We start from the raw sequence: 17077 nt of genomic DNA, 5'->3' as shown, positions 1-17077 counted from the left end.
TCATGTCCTACCTTACATAACTATTGGAAGGACATATTTGCTACCATTTCCTTAATTTGGAATATTGATTTACAACCTCATTTTATCACTGCAATTTTTTGGTATACCAAATGAGGATGGTAGTCGACTTTCCCCTTCAATTAGACGAATGATCGCCTTTGCAACATTAATGGCAAGAAGGTCTATATTACAAAATTGGAAAGAATTAAATCCTCCTACCACATTTCAGTGGTTCTCTCAAACTATTTCTTGTCTGAGTTTAGAAAAAAATAGAAGTACTATTTACGATTCATCAATTAAATTTGAAGAAACTTGGGGACCGTTCATTCGACACTTTCATATGAATTAATTTGGCTTCTTCCAGACCTTTTCTCTTTTTATTCTTGTTCTGGTATGGAGTTCCGGAGTTTTTGACACTATCACATATATATAAACTATTATTATTGCCCATGTTAGTTCAGGTTTTTTTTAAATATACATTTTTTCTTGCATTTTTATATATTTTTTTCTTTTGATGACTATTTTTATTCTTTTTCATGTATAATCAATATAGGTTAGATTGATTATTGTACGATTTTTTGCTGATATTTTAATAAGATATTGTTATCTTATTACTAATTTAACTTTAAGTCTAATGTATTCATAACCTATTTAATACAATATTATGTTATGTTTTTTATATATGAAATTTAATAAAAAGATTGAAAAAGAACGAAAAAAACACGTTCATGAGAATGAAGAGTATACTGGAGTATACTGACCATTAATAAACTAGGCATGACAACCTGCCTCAGAGGACTGAAACGTTACGTTAATCCAGTTATGTTCGAAGGCCCGGAATGCTAGACAACATCTAGTAATATGAAGAAACGAATCGATGCAGCAGGGATGTGGTGTTTGATGAAGATGAAAAAGGATATCATGGACGAAACGAATATCTAACGAAGGTGTCATGATCGGCGCAGGCAGAAAAAGAGAAATAATTTATGAGTTCATGAAAAGGCAACGTAACTTCATTAGAAATGTGATTATGAACGAGGAGTTAGAATGCAGCATAATAATTTGGAAGATTGAAGGGATGAATGCAAGAGGAAGGCAAATAAAAACGATGATGGAGACAGCAGCCAGAGAACTGGAAATTAATTGACCCACTTGACCCGAAACAGGAGTGGGTTGGCCATGGCAGTCAAAGCACAAACTGGGCATGGCATCTGATGATGACGGTGATGAATGCTTATAGACTCAACTCTGATATTATTCAAGGAACCTGAGGCTCTTATGTCAAAGTAGCTCATCTGTCCGACTACATATAGTCCATTTTAACCATTCCTTCCACCGTGTTATATACAGAATCTTATTACTAACGTTAGCCTCCAGCAAATATGTTGCAAAATACAGTGTTGCAGAGCTTCTGATGACATTATCAGAAATGGGATTGACCTGCGGAGCGCTGCCATTTTTTTATGTACAAAGGTATCATTTGTTTTAAGTCATTTATCGTCACTCTGAAGGCACTCCTGCAACAATTTTACTGATGTATAAAATAGAAATGCAAGATCGTAACATGTTAGTATAGCTGTCGTGCAGATTGTGATGATAAATTGACGAAGTGTTAAGGATCCCGCCTGAACACTGGGTCAAAGGGGCTCTGCTGATAGCACTGGAGCACGACAGCCCTTAAATTCTACCTTCTTTCACCAGGCCATCTGGGCTTTGAACCAGCCCCTTCCCTAATTACCCACTTATCTCCTCAATAACACCTACCTGCTTCTGTTCTCGCTCATTACCCGGTCCACTTAAACCCTGCCTCGACTCACACTCTCTGCCTGTTCGTCGCAGTACTGAACTGAGTCGTTCTAACCTGCGATAGTGACTGCCGCCAACTGAAATTGTTGAGTTCTGTGTTTCCGGATTCTGCCTGTTTGGAACCTGATTCTTGCCTGAAGCACCCGTAATCGGTTGCCCTCGCCGGACAGCCTTTCCCGGGTAAGACCTCCTCCTGCCATTCCGGCTTCGTGCCTGCCTCCTGGTGTTGGAAGATGTTGCCCCTGTGGCCGCAAATAAAATCCTGGTAATGGAACATTGATTGGTCTGCATTTGAGTCCTACCGCAACCGGCCCCTCCTGACAGGAAGACCATCAATGGATTTCTTGGAAGATGCCTTGATCACATTCATGTGGGGTCTGCAAGTCAGTGAAACGGAACTGGTGTCCTGTCAACATATCAAATAAAGCGCTGATATGAAAGCAAATGTACTGGAATTTTTTTTCACTCTTGGCGGCATATCGGGCGGAGATCAGACTCATTGTCTTTTTTTTAATTAAAAAAAATCACAGCCTCCGCCTTGCAGCTGGAAGTACAGAAGGTAAAATTATTTCAAGAGAAGATGGCACAAAAGATTATTTAATGACTGTTATTTGCCTTATATTCGCTTCCTGAGTTGCGCATTTTATTCAGTGATAGAAACAGTTCAGCAGAGAAATACGCTGAACCACTCCTCTAAGCAGTGCCGAAATATTTAAAATGCGACCATGATCGAACAGCAACCGGAAGAGCCAGTGTCATCCATCTGCATATCCAAACTTCTCTTAATATCTGAAATCGACCTTGCATGCATCGCTTGCCCTTACAGCTTATTCCGAACTCAGTAGACCCTCTGAGGGAAGATATTACTGAACATACTCCGCTCAAACTTTTCACCTTTCAACTTTAATCTAATACTTCCAATTGCAGTCCCAGACATCCTCAGACGATAATGCCTGGAAGCTATGAAATCCTAATCTATCGTTTTCGATATTTTCTTTAAACACTGATCATTTAGTCCCGTCAACATTTTTGAACGTTTCTGTGGAGCCCTTCTACCTTATATACATCTTTCCTGTACGTATATGGACAAAGGTGCATAACACACTGCACGTTCGTCCTGGACAGCATTTTAAGCAACTTCAACTTCTTAAGCAATTTAGGGATTTCATATCCTTTATTCAAATTTCCATATCCATCTGCTTTTCCACAAAGGCAAAATAAAACTAACGCTCCGGGTTCAGGTTTGTTTTCTGTTCTTTCATAATATCTGCTTAGCTGAGATAGTACGGATGGCAGACAGGTTAGTTTTAATCCTCCTCTTCCCGGATATGGGAAAGCAATGTGATCTAGAGTATCCCTACCGGCTTCAACTGACAAAATGTATCCAGATTTAGCTCCTAACAAAGGGTGCTATGGTGTTGAAGCTCGAAATAGGTGAATCGCAATCACTGTGAAGGGTGAATGATTCTACATAGGGCATATAGAGAGGTGCAAAACAATATAAACTGAAAGATAGTCACGAAGGGAGAAGGTGTTAGGGAGACAGTGCAGGATGCACCTGTTGACATTCTCCTCAACAACAGGCATATCACTTTGGGTGCTCTCGAGAGGAAGAGGTCAGAAGGTTTTTAAACATTGTGGGTAGAGGTAAGGAATGAAAAGGGTACAAAACACACTAATTGGAGTTTTAGATGGGACCCGAAACAGTAGCAAGGTTTCGGCTGACAAATTACACTGGAAGATGGTAATTGCCGAAATGGCAAAGTTCCCATAGTCATGGAAGACTTCAATAACGAGATAGATTGGGACAATCAGTTTAATGTTGGGTTCTAAATGCGGAGTTTTTAGAGTGCCGACGAGGGTGCTTTGTAGAGTACCTCGTTTATGAGACACTAAGGGTTCAGCAATTCTACATTCTTAAATATGCAATGAATCAGAATTGATTCAAGATTTTCTGGTGTAATAATCATCATATCAGCGTGAAAGTAGGAAGGAGAAGCATACGTGAGATGTATCAGTATAAAAATGGGACTAGAGAAATTAAAGAGGCTTGAGAGAAGTGTTGGACAGAATTGATTGGAAAAGAGTACTGAATGGGATGATGGCAGAGCAACAATTTCTGGAAACAATTCGGAAGGCACTCGATACATACATTACAAAGAGCAAGAAGTACTGTGAAGGAAAGGTGACACCAAGGTTGCTAACAAAAAAAATCAAAGCCAACATGACAGTTAAAGGGTTTGGATACATTAGAGAACACAATAGTGGGAAGGATTGGGAAGGTTTTATGAATGGAAAATTTTCTAAATGGAAAGAAAAAATAAACACAGAAATAAACAAGCAAAAACATAAATCTATAGAGACATAGATAGATAGATGGATGAATTGATAGATATATAGATAGATAGATAGATAGATAGATAGATAGATAGATAGATAGATAGATAGATAGATAGATAGATTGATAGGTAAACAAATAAATAGAATTCCTTTCGAATTTCCTTTCGGCACAGAGTGGTGAATCTTATTACTGACAGCTGTGGTAGTCATATATTTATGCATATTCAAGGCAAAGGATGATAGATTCTTGATGGACCAGGGCATGAACGGTTATGGGAAGAATGCAGGAGATTGTTGGTGGGAGGATAACTGAATCAGCAATGATGAAATAGAATGGAAGTCTCGATGAACGGAATGGTATATTTCTGCTCCTCTGTGTCTGGTCTTATGTACATCTGGTCGTCTGATTCCACCACACTCCTCTGTGTCTAACGTTCACCATGTAAGAGTTACCCAGTTAAGTCCTACCGTAAAGCAACATTTCGCACTTTTCTGCTTTACGTTCTATATGCCATTTTTTCCCTTATTTTCCCAGACTGTCCACATCCTCCTGTCAGCTCTAATAGTTTCCTCGCTGTCCATTTATCACCACACCCCCTACCAATTTTGGTATTATCCGCAAATATATTTTTCAAGGTGTCATCTATATAATTGCCGTAAGTAACAAATATCAATGAACGCAGAACCTTGCCAACTGTCTTGCTAAATACCATACAGGCAGATCTTCTGCCTTATTTTAAACAATTTTCCAGGAAACCATCTGAAAAACGCTACAAGATTTGTTAGACGCGGTTTACCACTACAAAGCCATGCTGATGCTAGAAGTTCTGTGCTAAAACCATTTCAAATCCTGCACTTGCCACCCACAGAGTACAAGGAAACGGCTTGTTAGTACCTAAGGATTTATCCACCTTAGGGTACCTTAGCTTAGAAATCGTCTCCTGCCTAATAATCTGCATAGAATCCATGTACACTGAGTTGTTTTGCCTCTCTTCTGCAGATTTTCTGTCCGTCTTGTTAGTAAGTAAATAGAAATGGTGGGGGGGGGGGGGGGGGGTGCGAGGTGGTGGAGAGCCAATGCAATCCTTTTGCTCTTAACATGTCTGCGGAATCTTTTAAGATTCTCCTTCACGTTGTCTGCTCCAGTACTCAAAGTGTTTACACCTCTTGATTTCTTTATTGCGTGTTCTCTCGCATTCTCTGTTCTTTCTATATGTCTGGTTATTCATAATCATCTGCACATATCATAGAAAAGTAGAAAATCTACAGCACAATACAGGCCGTTCGGCCCACATAGTTGTGCCGAACATGTCCCTGCCTCACACAGTACTAGGCTTACCAATGCTCCTCTATTTTACTGAGTTCCATATAACTAGCGAAAAGACTCTTAAAAGACCTTCTCGTATCAGCTTCCACCACCGTTGCCGGCAGCCCATTCCACGCACTCACGACACTCTGAGTAAAAAGCTTACACTGACATCTCCTCTGTACCTAACCCCCAGCACCTTAAACATGTGTCCTCTTGTGGCAACCATATCAGCCCTGGGAAAAAGCCTCCGACTATCCACACGATCAATAGTTCTCATCCTCTTGTACACCTCTATCTCATCATCCTTCGCTCCAAGGAGAAAAAGCCGAGTTCACTCAACCTATTCTCATAAGTCATGCTCCCCAATCCAGGCATCATCCTTGTAAAGTCCTCTGCACCCTTTGTATGACTTGCACATCCTTCCTGTAGTGAGGCGAACAGAACTGAACACAGTGCTGCAAGTGGTGTCCGACCAGGTCCTATACAGCTGTAACATTACCTCTCGGCTCCAAAATTCATTTCCACGATTAATGAAGGACAACACACCATACGCCTTCTTAACCACAGTGTCAACCTGCCCAGCTGCTTTGAGCGTCCTACGGACTCGGACCTCAAGATCTCTCTGATCCTCCACACTGCCTAAAGTCTTACCATTAATACTATATTCTGCTATCATATTTGACCTACCAAAATGAATCACTTCACACATATCTGGGCTGAACTCCATCTGCCGCCTCTCAGCCGAGTTTTGCATCCTTTCAATGTTTAGCTATAACATCTGACAGCGTTCCAAAATATCCACACCACCTCCAAACTTTGCGTCATCAGCAAAATTACTAATCCATTGCTCCACTTACTTATCCAAGGCACATATAAAAGTCACGCAGAGTAAGGGCCCCAGAGCAGAACCCAGAGGCACTCCACCGGTGACCGAGTTCCATGCAGCCAATGACCCGTTTAAAAACCATTCTTGGCTTTCTTTTCTGTGGCAAGCCAGTTCTGGATCAACAAAGCAATGTGCACTTGGTTCTGATACTGTCTGAATAAGCCTGGCCTTAAGATCTTGCCTCTAAGGATCTACTCCATCAGATTAGCAGACACTGATTTAAGATTCACTGGTCTATAATTTCCTGGGCTATCTCTACACCCTTTCTAGAATATAGCAACAACATCCGCAGTCCTCCAATCCTCCGAAATCTTTCTCGCCCCCATTGATGATGCAAAGATCATCGCCATAGGCTCAGCAATCTCCACCCTCGCCTCCCATAGTAGCCTGGGGTACATTTCGCCCGGTCCCGGCGACTTATCCAACTTGATGCTTTCCAAAAGCTCCAGTACATCCTCATTCTTAATATATACATGCTCAAGTTTTTTTTCTATCTGCTGCAAGACATCACTACATGACAAAAATCCTTTTCCATTGTGTATAATGAAATAAAGTATTTATTAAGTACCTCTGATATTTCTTCGTGTTCCATACACACTTTACCACTGTCACACTTGATAGGTCCAATTATTTCACGTCTTATCCTCTTGCTCTTCACAAACTTATGGAATAGCCTTGGTATTTTCCTTAATTCTGCCCGGCAAGGCTTTTTCATGGCCCGTTCTTGCTATTCTAATCTCCTTCCTAGTAGCCTTATAATCTTCTCGTTCTCTACCATTACCTAGCACTCTGAACCTTTTGTAAGCTTTTATTTTCTTCTTGACTAAACGTGCACCTCGTTTCATTTCATAAATAGTGGTGCAACATCTGTTGAAAGTCAATGTGAATTTCCCCCTTTATTCTGACAGGCACATAGAAGCTTAGTACTAGCAGAACTTCAGTTTTATCAACTGCCCACTTAGAGTGTGTACTTTTGACGAACATCAGAATTTCCTATTCCACACTTCCCAGCTTCTTTCTGACATATAACAATCGATCTTTATGCAATTTGAAATTCAATCGGCGGATAAGAGATTTTTTTTCCATATACACTTTGAAACAAAAAGGTGTTATGATCACTGGCAGTAAATTGTTCCAATCTTCAAACTTTTTTCACCTGCCTTGACATATTGCCTAATTCCAGGTCAATTGTCGCACAGTCACAAATCGGGACCTTAAGGTATTGATTCAGGAAACCTTCATGACAGCATATGACAGATTCTTAATCTTGTCAATATACAATACTGATGCCTCAGTTAGTACGTGGAAAGTTGAAATGACCGACTGCAGCAAAGTTATGTTTCTTGCAAAGGTCTCCGTTCACTACATAACTTTGTTTCTCTAAATCTCCGGGATTGCTGATTGATCTATTAAATCGCCCCACAACGTGATGATAACGTTTGTATTCCACAATTTCACTCATACAGTCTCATAGGTCGAAATATCGTCAGTGCTGACTGCACTGCCATGACGTTTTCTTTCTCCTGTGACAATCACAACTGCCTGATCAATCTCTCACGCTCTGTTGTGCCGGGGGGAGAAAAAACTCTGTCACATTCCACCTCATCATTACTCAGTAATGACGAAAATATCATACGTTCAGGACGTAATTCATGCCCGTCCCTTACCTGACATTTTATTGCATTGACGGGCGTTAAGCTCAGGATATTAGTCGAACAATTCTCGAAATTTCTGTGAGAGATTACCAATGTCTGTCTTAATAACTTTTTGAATAATATCTTTGGTCACTCTGGTTCCAATCCACTTGTAATCCAGTTTATTATAAGATCATAGTACCATAAACATAGGAACAGAATTAAACCATTATTGTCAGAAGAACTGCGATGCTATCCCACACCCAAATACCCTGATCACCTGGCTGTACTTTCACTCACTGAATGTAAGCAAAGAGTTTAGGTCATCGCTCCCGTAATGAGGATTAGGAAAGTAGAGCGTATAGGAGCATCTGCGCTTACAGGACTGTTTTGAATCGCTGGACGAGACTCCATTCTGAGATTCATCTTCACGTCTGAATATGCACGGGTCAGCTTACGTTGTTTACATTGAAACCTGTGCAGATGAGCATGTGCCTACGAGGAAATACTGTACATACAAAAACAAATTTGTGAATGAACTAAAGATCCGTAGTTTGCTGGTGGCTAGATCTGTGACAATCAACACGTGCGACCCAGGTCTGTAGAAAAAAAAACATGTAGGATGTGCAGATGGACATGGCAAGACGCTGGGAGCTATTTCTGACGGAAAGACAAGCTGATTTTCTCCAACTTTACTTTTTTTACAGTATCGTGGGCGAGCTATTGTTCTGATGAGGATTTTTGTACGGCCTCTGTATTTACACAACCTGTTTTTTTTTAATTGATATGGTAAGACAATTCCTGCCGTGTGGCTGATAGGCCGCACAGGAGGCTTAGATGGAACATTATCTCTACGTTAATTTATTTACTTCACAGAACTGCTTATAGGCCTCTCTGTCTGTGCTCTAGTGCATTCAGTCCTCATCAATCGGGTAATCGAACCCCGATATTGTTTGCAGATGTGCAAACAGTCTCGGAAGTCGACGCCAGAGGGAAAAGAACAACGTAAGGCCGCAAATTACGTCAACCACAGTACTAAAAGGATGGAATGACAAATGGTAGTTTAACTGAGCTTCGGGATACGCTCAGAGCGCACGCTTTTCTACTCCATTCCCAGCATTGAGATTGTTAACTGTCGCACTATGAGAAGAGCAGTCACATCTCAAAGAGATCTTCTGTGACAATCAGTTTCAGAAACCAACATCCCCACGCCCCCACCTCCACACAAGCGCTCATCTTAAATGTAGCAAGTTTACCTGACGGCTCGGGATGACCATCAACTGGGCTGCCTGAAATCAGAAAAAAACATGATTAGATCTGGCTGTGGAGTTCCTGGGTAGACTGTGGAAAGATAAGATGTCCGGGTAGACGAGATATCAAATTAATTGATTTACCAGGAATATGCCTTAATGAAAAACAAACAAAAAAAAAACAGATGTGGAGTTCACGGAACCATTAAAGATAGTAATTTTAACTCTTCATCTATTTTAATGACATACTAAACATGCCTCGGCAGCTGGTAATTCGAATTGATCATATTGAACTGATAAAATATTGTCAGTTTGACTGGTTTGCGGGCTCATACAGTCCTTCTCACGTCCAGGAACACAAATGGTGTCTGTTCGATTACCCTGCCCGATCAGAAATACCGGTGGGTGAAAATGGATTATTTGTATCTAGCTTCATAGAAAGTTATGGCACTGTATTTTTGACTCCACTGATTTGTGATCTCTCAGTTTAGGTCATTTTCACTTATTTCCTCTACATTGACGCTAAATGTCTTTGTGCTGCTAATCTGATTATGTATTCCAGTGGGAAAAACGAGCAACATTTTATGCAATCGATTCGAAAGATACGCACCACGACATCACCGACTCAACGGCATTTTTTCTCATCCCCACTTTTCCCCCATCCCCACCCCCAACTGCTCTCCAAGCTTTTTTTTCCCCCCGCTGCATTGTTTATGTTTGTTGCTCTAAAATTGCTGGCTCCGGTGCGCATAAGAAATTTAAATTCAATAAACAAAACGACATGAATTTATCACTTTGACACACTCGTCCATCTTAACTGACTGCTCAGTGACGCCCATCTATTTCCGAATATAGCAAAACGACCCGATGTAATTCTCGTCTCGGGTCCGTGCAACAATGTCCATGCTAATCATTGTGTTCTGCATAAAAGACAACTAACTGGAATGCAGATTTACGAATACATTTGTCTAAGTTAACCTGCTTTACATTCTCTCCCTTTAGCCACCACAAAGCTAATTTATATCTTCAAGATAGCTGGTGGACATTAATAGGATGATAGTCTAAATTTTACAGATGAGTTCGCCAATATAGAGGGTTATCTGGAAGCAAATGAATTTGACTTGCTTTCCTGTCTGATTTCTCAGATGAACATTATTATTGAGGTAAGAACTAGCTGACCGATTGTTATATTCTCGTAGTCCATTCTTAGCATATTATTCGGTTCAGTGTTATTGGTATAGATTGTGAACGCTACTCACGATCCAGTTCAACTAATTTACAGTCCATTCCTCAACTCATATTGTCACTAATAATTTTTCTGAGGCTCAATATGTACGGTCGGTCGGAATATATATAAATAAAGACAACTTGATATAAAATATAATTTAATTAAAGATAATAGAAACTAAATAAACTCCATTACTGATTGAAAGTTTCGATTTTATAATCCTTTGAATAAGCAACGAATAATAGCAAAGTTAATATTGAAATACTCTCTGTATTAGAGAATGACTTCAGTGATATAAAATGAGAAAATTTTCCAATCTTTGCGTCTAAATGCATTAGACAAACTTGTTCACTTGACGGTGCCGCATAGTGTGCCTACGAGTAAATACTGTACATACAAAAACAAATTTGTGAATGAGCCAAGAGATCCGCAGTTTACTGGTGGCTAGATCTGCGTCAATCAACACGTGCGACTCAGGTCTGTACAAGAAAACCATGTAGGGTTTGCAGATGGATATGGCAAGACGCTGGGAGCTTTTTCAAAAAAGATGGCTCGTGAAATCTGATGTACATCAACTCCGGCAGTGTTTGCAAAATATTACTTCACACAAAGTGAAAACTATCATCATGATTGGCTGTGATGCTCCACACCTAGGAGAGCTGTACGTCTTGTATGCACTCGTTAAAAGTGAATATTAAACGTACATTATTGAACTGGATCCTCGACTTACTTTTCAGAGGGCCCAATCTGGGCAGATTAGAAACAGCATTTCCACCCTGGTGATAACCCAGTGTGGCGAACCTCAGGGATGTGTGCTTTTTCCGCCAACATATTCTCACTACACACATAACTGTATGGTTAGGAACAGCTCAAATGTCATCTATAAAGATACTGATTATATTAGTATTGTTGGCAGGATTTCAGGTGGTAAGGAGATGATATACAGGAGTGAGATATATCAGCTAATTGAGTAGCATCATAGCAACAAATCAAGATTCTACATTAGTAAGACCATGGACTGTCTGTGGATTTTAGAAAAGTATAAAACAGGGGAACATCTTATAGACTCATAGAGGGATCACACGTGGAAATGTGAGAAATCTCAAGTTTCTGGTTATTAATATCTCTGAGGATAACAAGAGGGCCCACCATATCGATACAATAACACGGAAGGGATGACGTTGGATATTTTCTGTGGCCAGTTCAAAAGATTTGCTATTTCACCAGAAACAATTGAATGTTCTACATATACCATGGACAGCATTCTAACTCGCTGCATCACTGGTTGGTATGTGGGAAGGGGGATGCTACTGCACAGGATCGAAATATTCTGAATGGAGTTGGAAACTGTGTCGAACCGCCATGAACAGTAGTATCCAGTGCAAAGTAGTTGCCGGAAGGCTAACAAATTTCACACATATGCCGGTGATATTACACATGATATCCTGCGTCTGCATAGCTGTAAAATGTGGTGAATACACATGTTGTAGTCTATGAAGGGTGATAGAAAATATTCCAAATTTCCTTGCAGGACAATTTCTTCACCCAGATATTGGAATGTGTAAGAACGATGTGCAAGAGGAACTGGAGGAGGCAGTTAAATAAAACAATATTTGAAAGCCATTCGGACAGGTAAAAGATAACAAATCTTTGGCGGGGGCTATCGGAGCCCATATAGTCAAACTCACGTAGATTGTCATGTTGCTCGTCAAAGATGAGTTGGGGGCTGTTGAGGACTGTTTGCGTGGTCCACTGCTTTAGTAATCAACCGTTAAGCAAATAGAATGAAACTATTGAGAAACTGGACGGCGTGTGTAACATCTATGGCAGGAAAGAAGTTCTGGATGTTTCGGGTCCCAGGCTTTGGAGTCCTGACGGAAACGTTTCGTTACCTACCAATGCTAGATTTTCTCAACGCTTCTAATAATTTGGCTGTCTATTCAGTATTTATTCATTGGTTTCAAATGTAATCTTGACATCCCAGTAAGGGTGCGATAGATCGAATTGTAATTCCAGCATGTCAGGAATACTCACATTAAAAAAAAAAGAATAATCGGACTTAGTTTGATTTCACAAGCAAAGGGAAATGAGTCTATCATATTTCAGATAGTTGACATTCCTAAACATTTCAGAACGTTGCGACAGCAGTGTCAAAATCCTGTTTCTTACCTTGGCAGACAACTCCCGCATCCCAATGGTGTGAATATCCAGTGTCACGCCATGGGTTTGATTTACACTGCCGCAGAGCTATTTCGTCCCCACGGCACTCAATGTTTGTCGCCAAAACGGGTCCGGATCCTTTCCCAAAGTAAGCATTGCCCGTTGCGTTCAATGCGCCTGCGCAACCCAACTCCCTACACACCACAGTGGCGTCCTGTAGGTCCCAAAGATCGTGATCCACTGTCCCCCATCGTCCCTTATAGTAAATCTCCACTCTCCCAGCACATCGACCGGTCCCATTCACCAATCTTATCTTGACACTTTCTGAAAAAGAACAAGACATATGTCACAAATTAGCACCGATTTAAGCTGTTGTCAGTCGGCGCTTCGCACATTGTGCACGCTACTGAACGGCGCCTAATGTATTTAAACTGTACATGTACATCCAGATGAGCAAACGGGAGTCCAGACTCTGGCAAACAGCAAACGCGCTAATTAACGTGACGAGCAGAGCTCATCACCAAGCGAACTTCTGGAGGATTGGCAGTCATCCGCATTTTCCATGGGAAGAAACGTTTGTCTAACAGAAAGACAAGCAGATTTTCTCCAACTTTACTTTTTTTTACAGTATTGTGGGCGAGATATTGTTCTGATGAGGATTTTTGTACGGCCTCTATATTTACACAGCTTGTTATTTTTTTAATTGATATGGTAAGACAACTCCAGCCATGTGGCTGATAGGCAGCACAGGAGGCTTAGATGGAACATTATCTCTTCGTTCATTTATTTACTTCACAGAACTGCTTATAGGCCTCTCTGTCCGTGCCCTAGTGCATTGTCCTCATCAATCGGGTAATCGAACCCCGACATTGTTTGCAGATGTGCAAACAGTCTCGGAAGTCGACGCCAGAGGGAAAAGAACAACGTAAGGCCGCAAATTACGTCAGCCTCAGTACTAAAAGGATGGAATGACAAATGGTAGTTTAACTGAGCTTCGGGATACGCTCAGAGCGCACGCTTTTCTACTCCATTCACAGCATTGAGCTTATTGACTGTCGCAATATGAGAAGAGCAGTCACCTCTCAAAGAGATCTTCTGTGACAATCAATTTCAGAAACCAACATCCCCACACCCCCACCTCCACACAAGCGCTCATCTTAAATGTAGCAAGTTTACCTGACTGCTCGGGCTGACCATCAACTGGGCTGCCTGAAATCAGAAATACATGATTAGATCTGGCTGTGGAGTTCCTGGGTAGACTGTGGAAAGGTAAGATGTCAGGGTAGACGGGATATCAAATTAATCGATTTACCAGGAAAATGCCTTAATGAAAAACAAAAAAAAACAAATGTGGATTTCACGGATTCATTAAAGATAGTAATTTTAACTCTTCATCTATTTTAATGACAAACTAAACATGCTTCGGCAGCTGGTAATGCGCATTGATCATATTGAACTGATAAAATATTGACAGTTTGACTGGTTTGCGGGCACATCCAGTCCTTTTCACGTCCAGGCTCATCCAGTCCTGTTCACGTCCAGGCACACAAATCGTGTCTGTTCGATTACCCTTCCGGATCAGAAATACCGATGGGTGAAAATGGATTATTTGTATCTAGCTTCATAGAAAGTTATAGCACTGAATTTTTGACTCGACCGATTTGTGATCTCTCAGTTTAGGTCAATTTCACTTATTTCCTGTACATTGTCGCTAAATTTCTTTGTGCTGCTAATCCGAGTATGTATTCCAGTGGGAAAAAAGAGCAACATTTTATGCAATCAATGCTAAAGATACGCACCACGACATCACCGACTCAACGGCATTTTTCCCCATCCCCACCCCCAACTGCTATCCAAACTATTTTTTCCCCCCGCTGCATTGTTTGTGTTTGTTGCTCTAAAATTGCCGGCTCCGATGCGCATAAGAAATTTAAATTCAATAAACAAAACGACATGAAATTATCACTTTGACACACTCGTCCATCTTAACTGACTGCACAGTGACGCCCATCTATTTCCGAATATAGCAAAACGACCCGATGTAATTCTCGTCTCGGGCCCGTGCAACACTGTCCATGCTAAAAATTGTCTTCTGCATAAAAGACAACTAACTTGAATGCAGATTTACGAAAACATTTATCTAAGTTAACCTGCTTTACATTCTCTCCATTTAGCCACCACAAAGCTAATTTATATCTTCAAGATAGCTGGTGGACATTAATAGGATGATAGTCTAAAGTTTACAGATGAGTTCGCCAATACACGGGGTTATCTGGAAGCAACTGAATTTGACGTGCTTTCCTGTCTGATTTCTCAGATGAACATTATTATAGAGGCAAGAACTAGCTGACCGATTGTTATTTTCTCGTAATCCATTCTTAGCATATTATTCGGATCAGTGCTATTGGTATAGATTGTGAACGCTGCTCACTATCCAGTTCAACTAATTTACAGTCCATTCCTCAACTCATATTGTCAATAATAATTTTCCTGACGCTCAATATGTACGGCCGGTCGGAATATATATATATTCAGATTAAGGCAACTTGATATAAAATATAATTTAATTAAAGATAATTGAATCTAAAGAAACTCCATTACTGATTGAAAGTTTCGATTTTATCATCCTTTGAAAAAGCAAAGAATAATAATAAAGTTAATATTGAAATATTCTCTGTATTAGAGAATGACTTCAGTGATATAAAATGAGAAAATTTTCCAAACTTTGCGTCTAAATGCATTTGTCAAACTTGTTCACTTGATTGTGCCGCATAGTGGTAGAAAAATCTGCAACTGATAATTATCAACGATGAGAATGTTTAGTCAAGCACAGCTGCAGTGTAGGGAACTGCTAGCATTCACTGAGCTATACACTCCGGAGTCTCATAGGTTGTGTCCATACAGTACCTACCTTCAAATTCTAATAAACTCCGATTAATAATTTGCTTGAAATTTCAGTTTACAACAGCCACTATTTCGCCGATGGGGTATTTTCGAGATGAAATAATGCAACTCACTTTAGTTGAAATTACACAGTATAAATTGACAGAAGTTCCTTGGGAAGTACATGTAGTATCTATTTTCAACAACACATTTCTATTTTCATTTAATGGAGAAGTATCTGGCTTCTTCTGACCAATACAACCGTTATGCTCTAATTGTCGAAGCACATTAGGTGGGTAGCAGTAGTGAAGACAACTGCAGGAGTCACAGATGCCTCGAAATTCACACGAAACTAAAGATGTATTAAGTAAGTTAACGAGTTAAACAAACTGGAAATCAGGAACATTGTCCAGAGACTTGATGAATAGGAAATATTGGTGATGGACAGAATAACGTGATCATCTGAGTTTCACACGTCTAGGAACCACAACGAGACAACAGAGAGAGGTTAGTATGCTACACTGAAGCACACCCTGTGGCATGTAGCGATTCGGGTATTCAATATAATGTGGTCAATAAATTAACCCAAATTGATGAAAAGTGATATACAAAGAGATAAACAATCCCCATTATCCTAAATTAAACACCTTCAAAACAACATAAGGAAACGGAGTGAGAGCAAAGACAATTGACCCAAGCGATAACTTTTCCAAGGACAACACATACCCATGTGCAAAAATTAACCAAAAATAGATGATAAAATAACTGAGAAAAGTATTAAAAATAAACACTTTCCTGCTTGTGAGACATTAAACCTTAATTGAAATATTACTTCGCATGAGCAAAGTTAAGTTCCTCGTAGTTTTTATCAACTGCAAGATTGAGTTACCACAAAGTTGAAAATGAGATAACCGCACTGTATATTTGTCTCTTAATTTTTCTTTACGTTCCACTCTTCTTTCAGTAACAATGTTGAAAATCTATCCGAGTGTAGACATTAACGATAATGAACACTTCAACTGATTATCGAATCGTTTCAATATTCTGAATAAACTCACATTTCCAGTTCTGCAACACCATCAGTGCCAAGAGAGACAACAGCATTATTTCGGTGAGTATTTAGAGCGATCTGTTCAGCCCGTTAAACCAGCGGGCTCTGAAATCATAAAACGGCTTCTTCAAAATCAGCAGACGCCCCAGACGGTCTGAAGGCAAATCTATATATTTTTCTGCATTCAATAATTCTCTCTTAGCAGCCAATAGATTTTCACTCAGTTGACGTGTGAATTGCAATTTGATGGAAAGCACCAATGGAAAAGGACATGCCCATTAATAGACTTGATAGGCCCATCATCTTTCATTCGCCTTCTCCTGCGAAAACATCGAGTCACGCGAATCTACCAAGGCAATGACTCACCAACCCAAAATCTGCATTCTTAAAAATTTAGTCCCAGAAGCTAACCATGCTGATATAGTCTATTCAGATGATTAATAGATACTATATCGGATCTGTTGGGCTTTCATTGGATTCACATTTTTTTTATCTCCCACTTACTATCTATCATGTAGTTAGGCACTTTG

The 17077-nt window shown here is 40.1% G+C and overlaps 1 protein-coding gene across 1 annotated transcript in view; it reads right to left on the bottom strand.

Annotated features, from left to right (window-relative positions):
- Positions 1–9130: 9130 nt before the first annotated feature.
- The window catches only part of LOC132397529 (scavenger receptor cysteine-rich domain-containing group B protein-like), a 56649-nt gene continuing 48702 nt past the window's right edge, over positions 9131–17077 (bottom strand). Inside the window, exons 5-6 of the mRNA XM_059976378.1 lie at positions 12623–12926; positions 9131–9264 (exon numbers count right to left, since the gene is read on the bottom strand). Coding sequence (XP_059832361.1) covers positions 9131–9264; positions 12623–12926 — 438 coding nt within the window. The remainder of the gene's footprint in view (positions 9265–12622; positions 12927–17077) is intronic.

Source organism: Hypanus sabinus, chromosome 1 (assembly GCF_030144855.1).
Source record: "Hypanus sabinus isolate sHypSab1 chromosome 1, sHypSab1.hap1, whole genome shotgun sequence".
Classification (NCBI taxonomy): Eukaryota; Metazoa; Chordata; class Chondrichthyes; order Myliobatiformes; family Dasyatidae; genus Hypanus; species Hypanus sabinus.
This window is presented reverse-complemented; position numbering and strand designations above follow the sequence as displayed.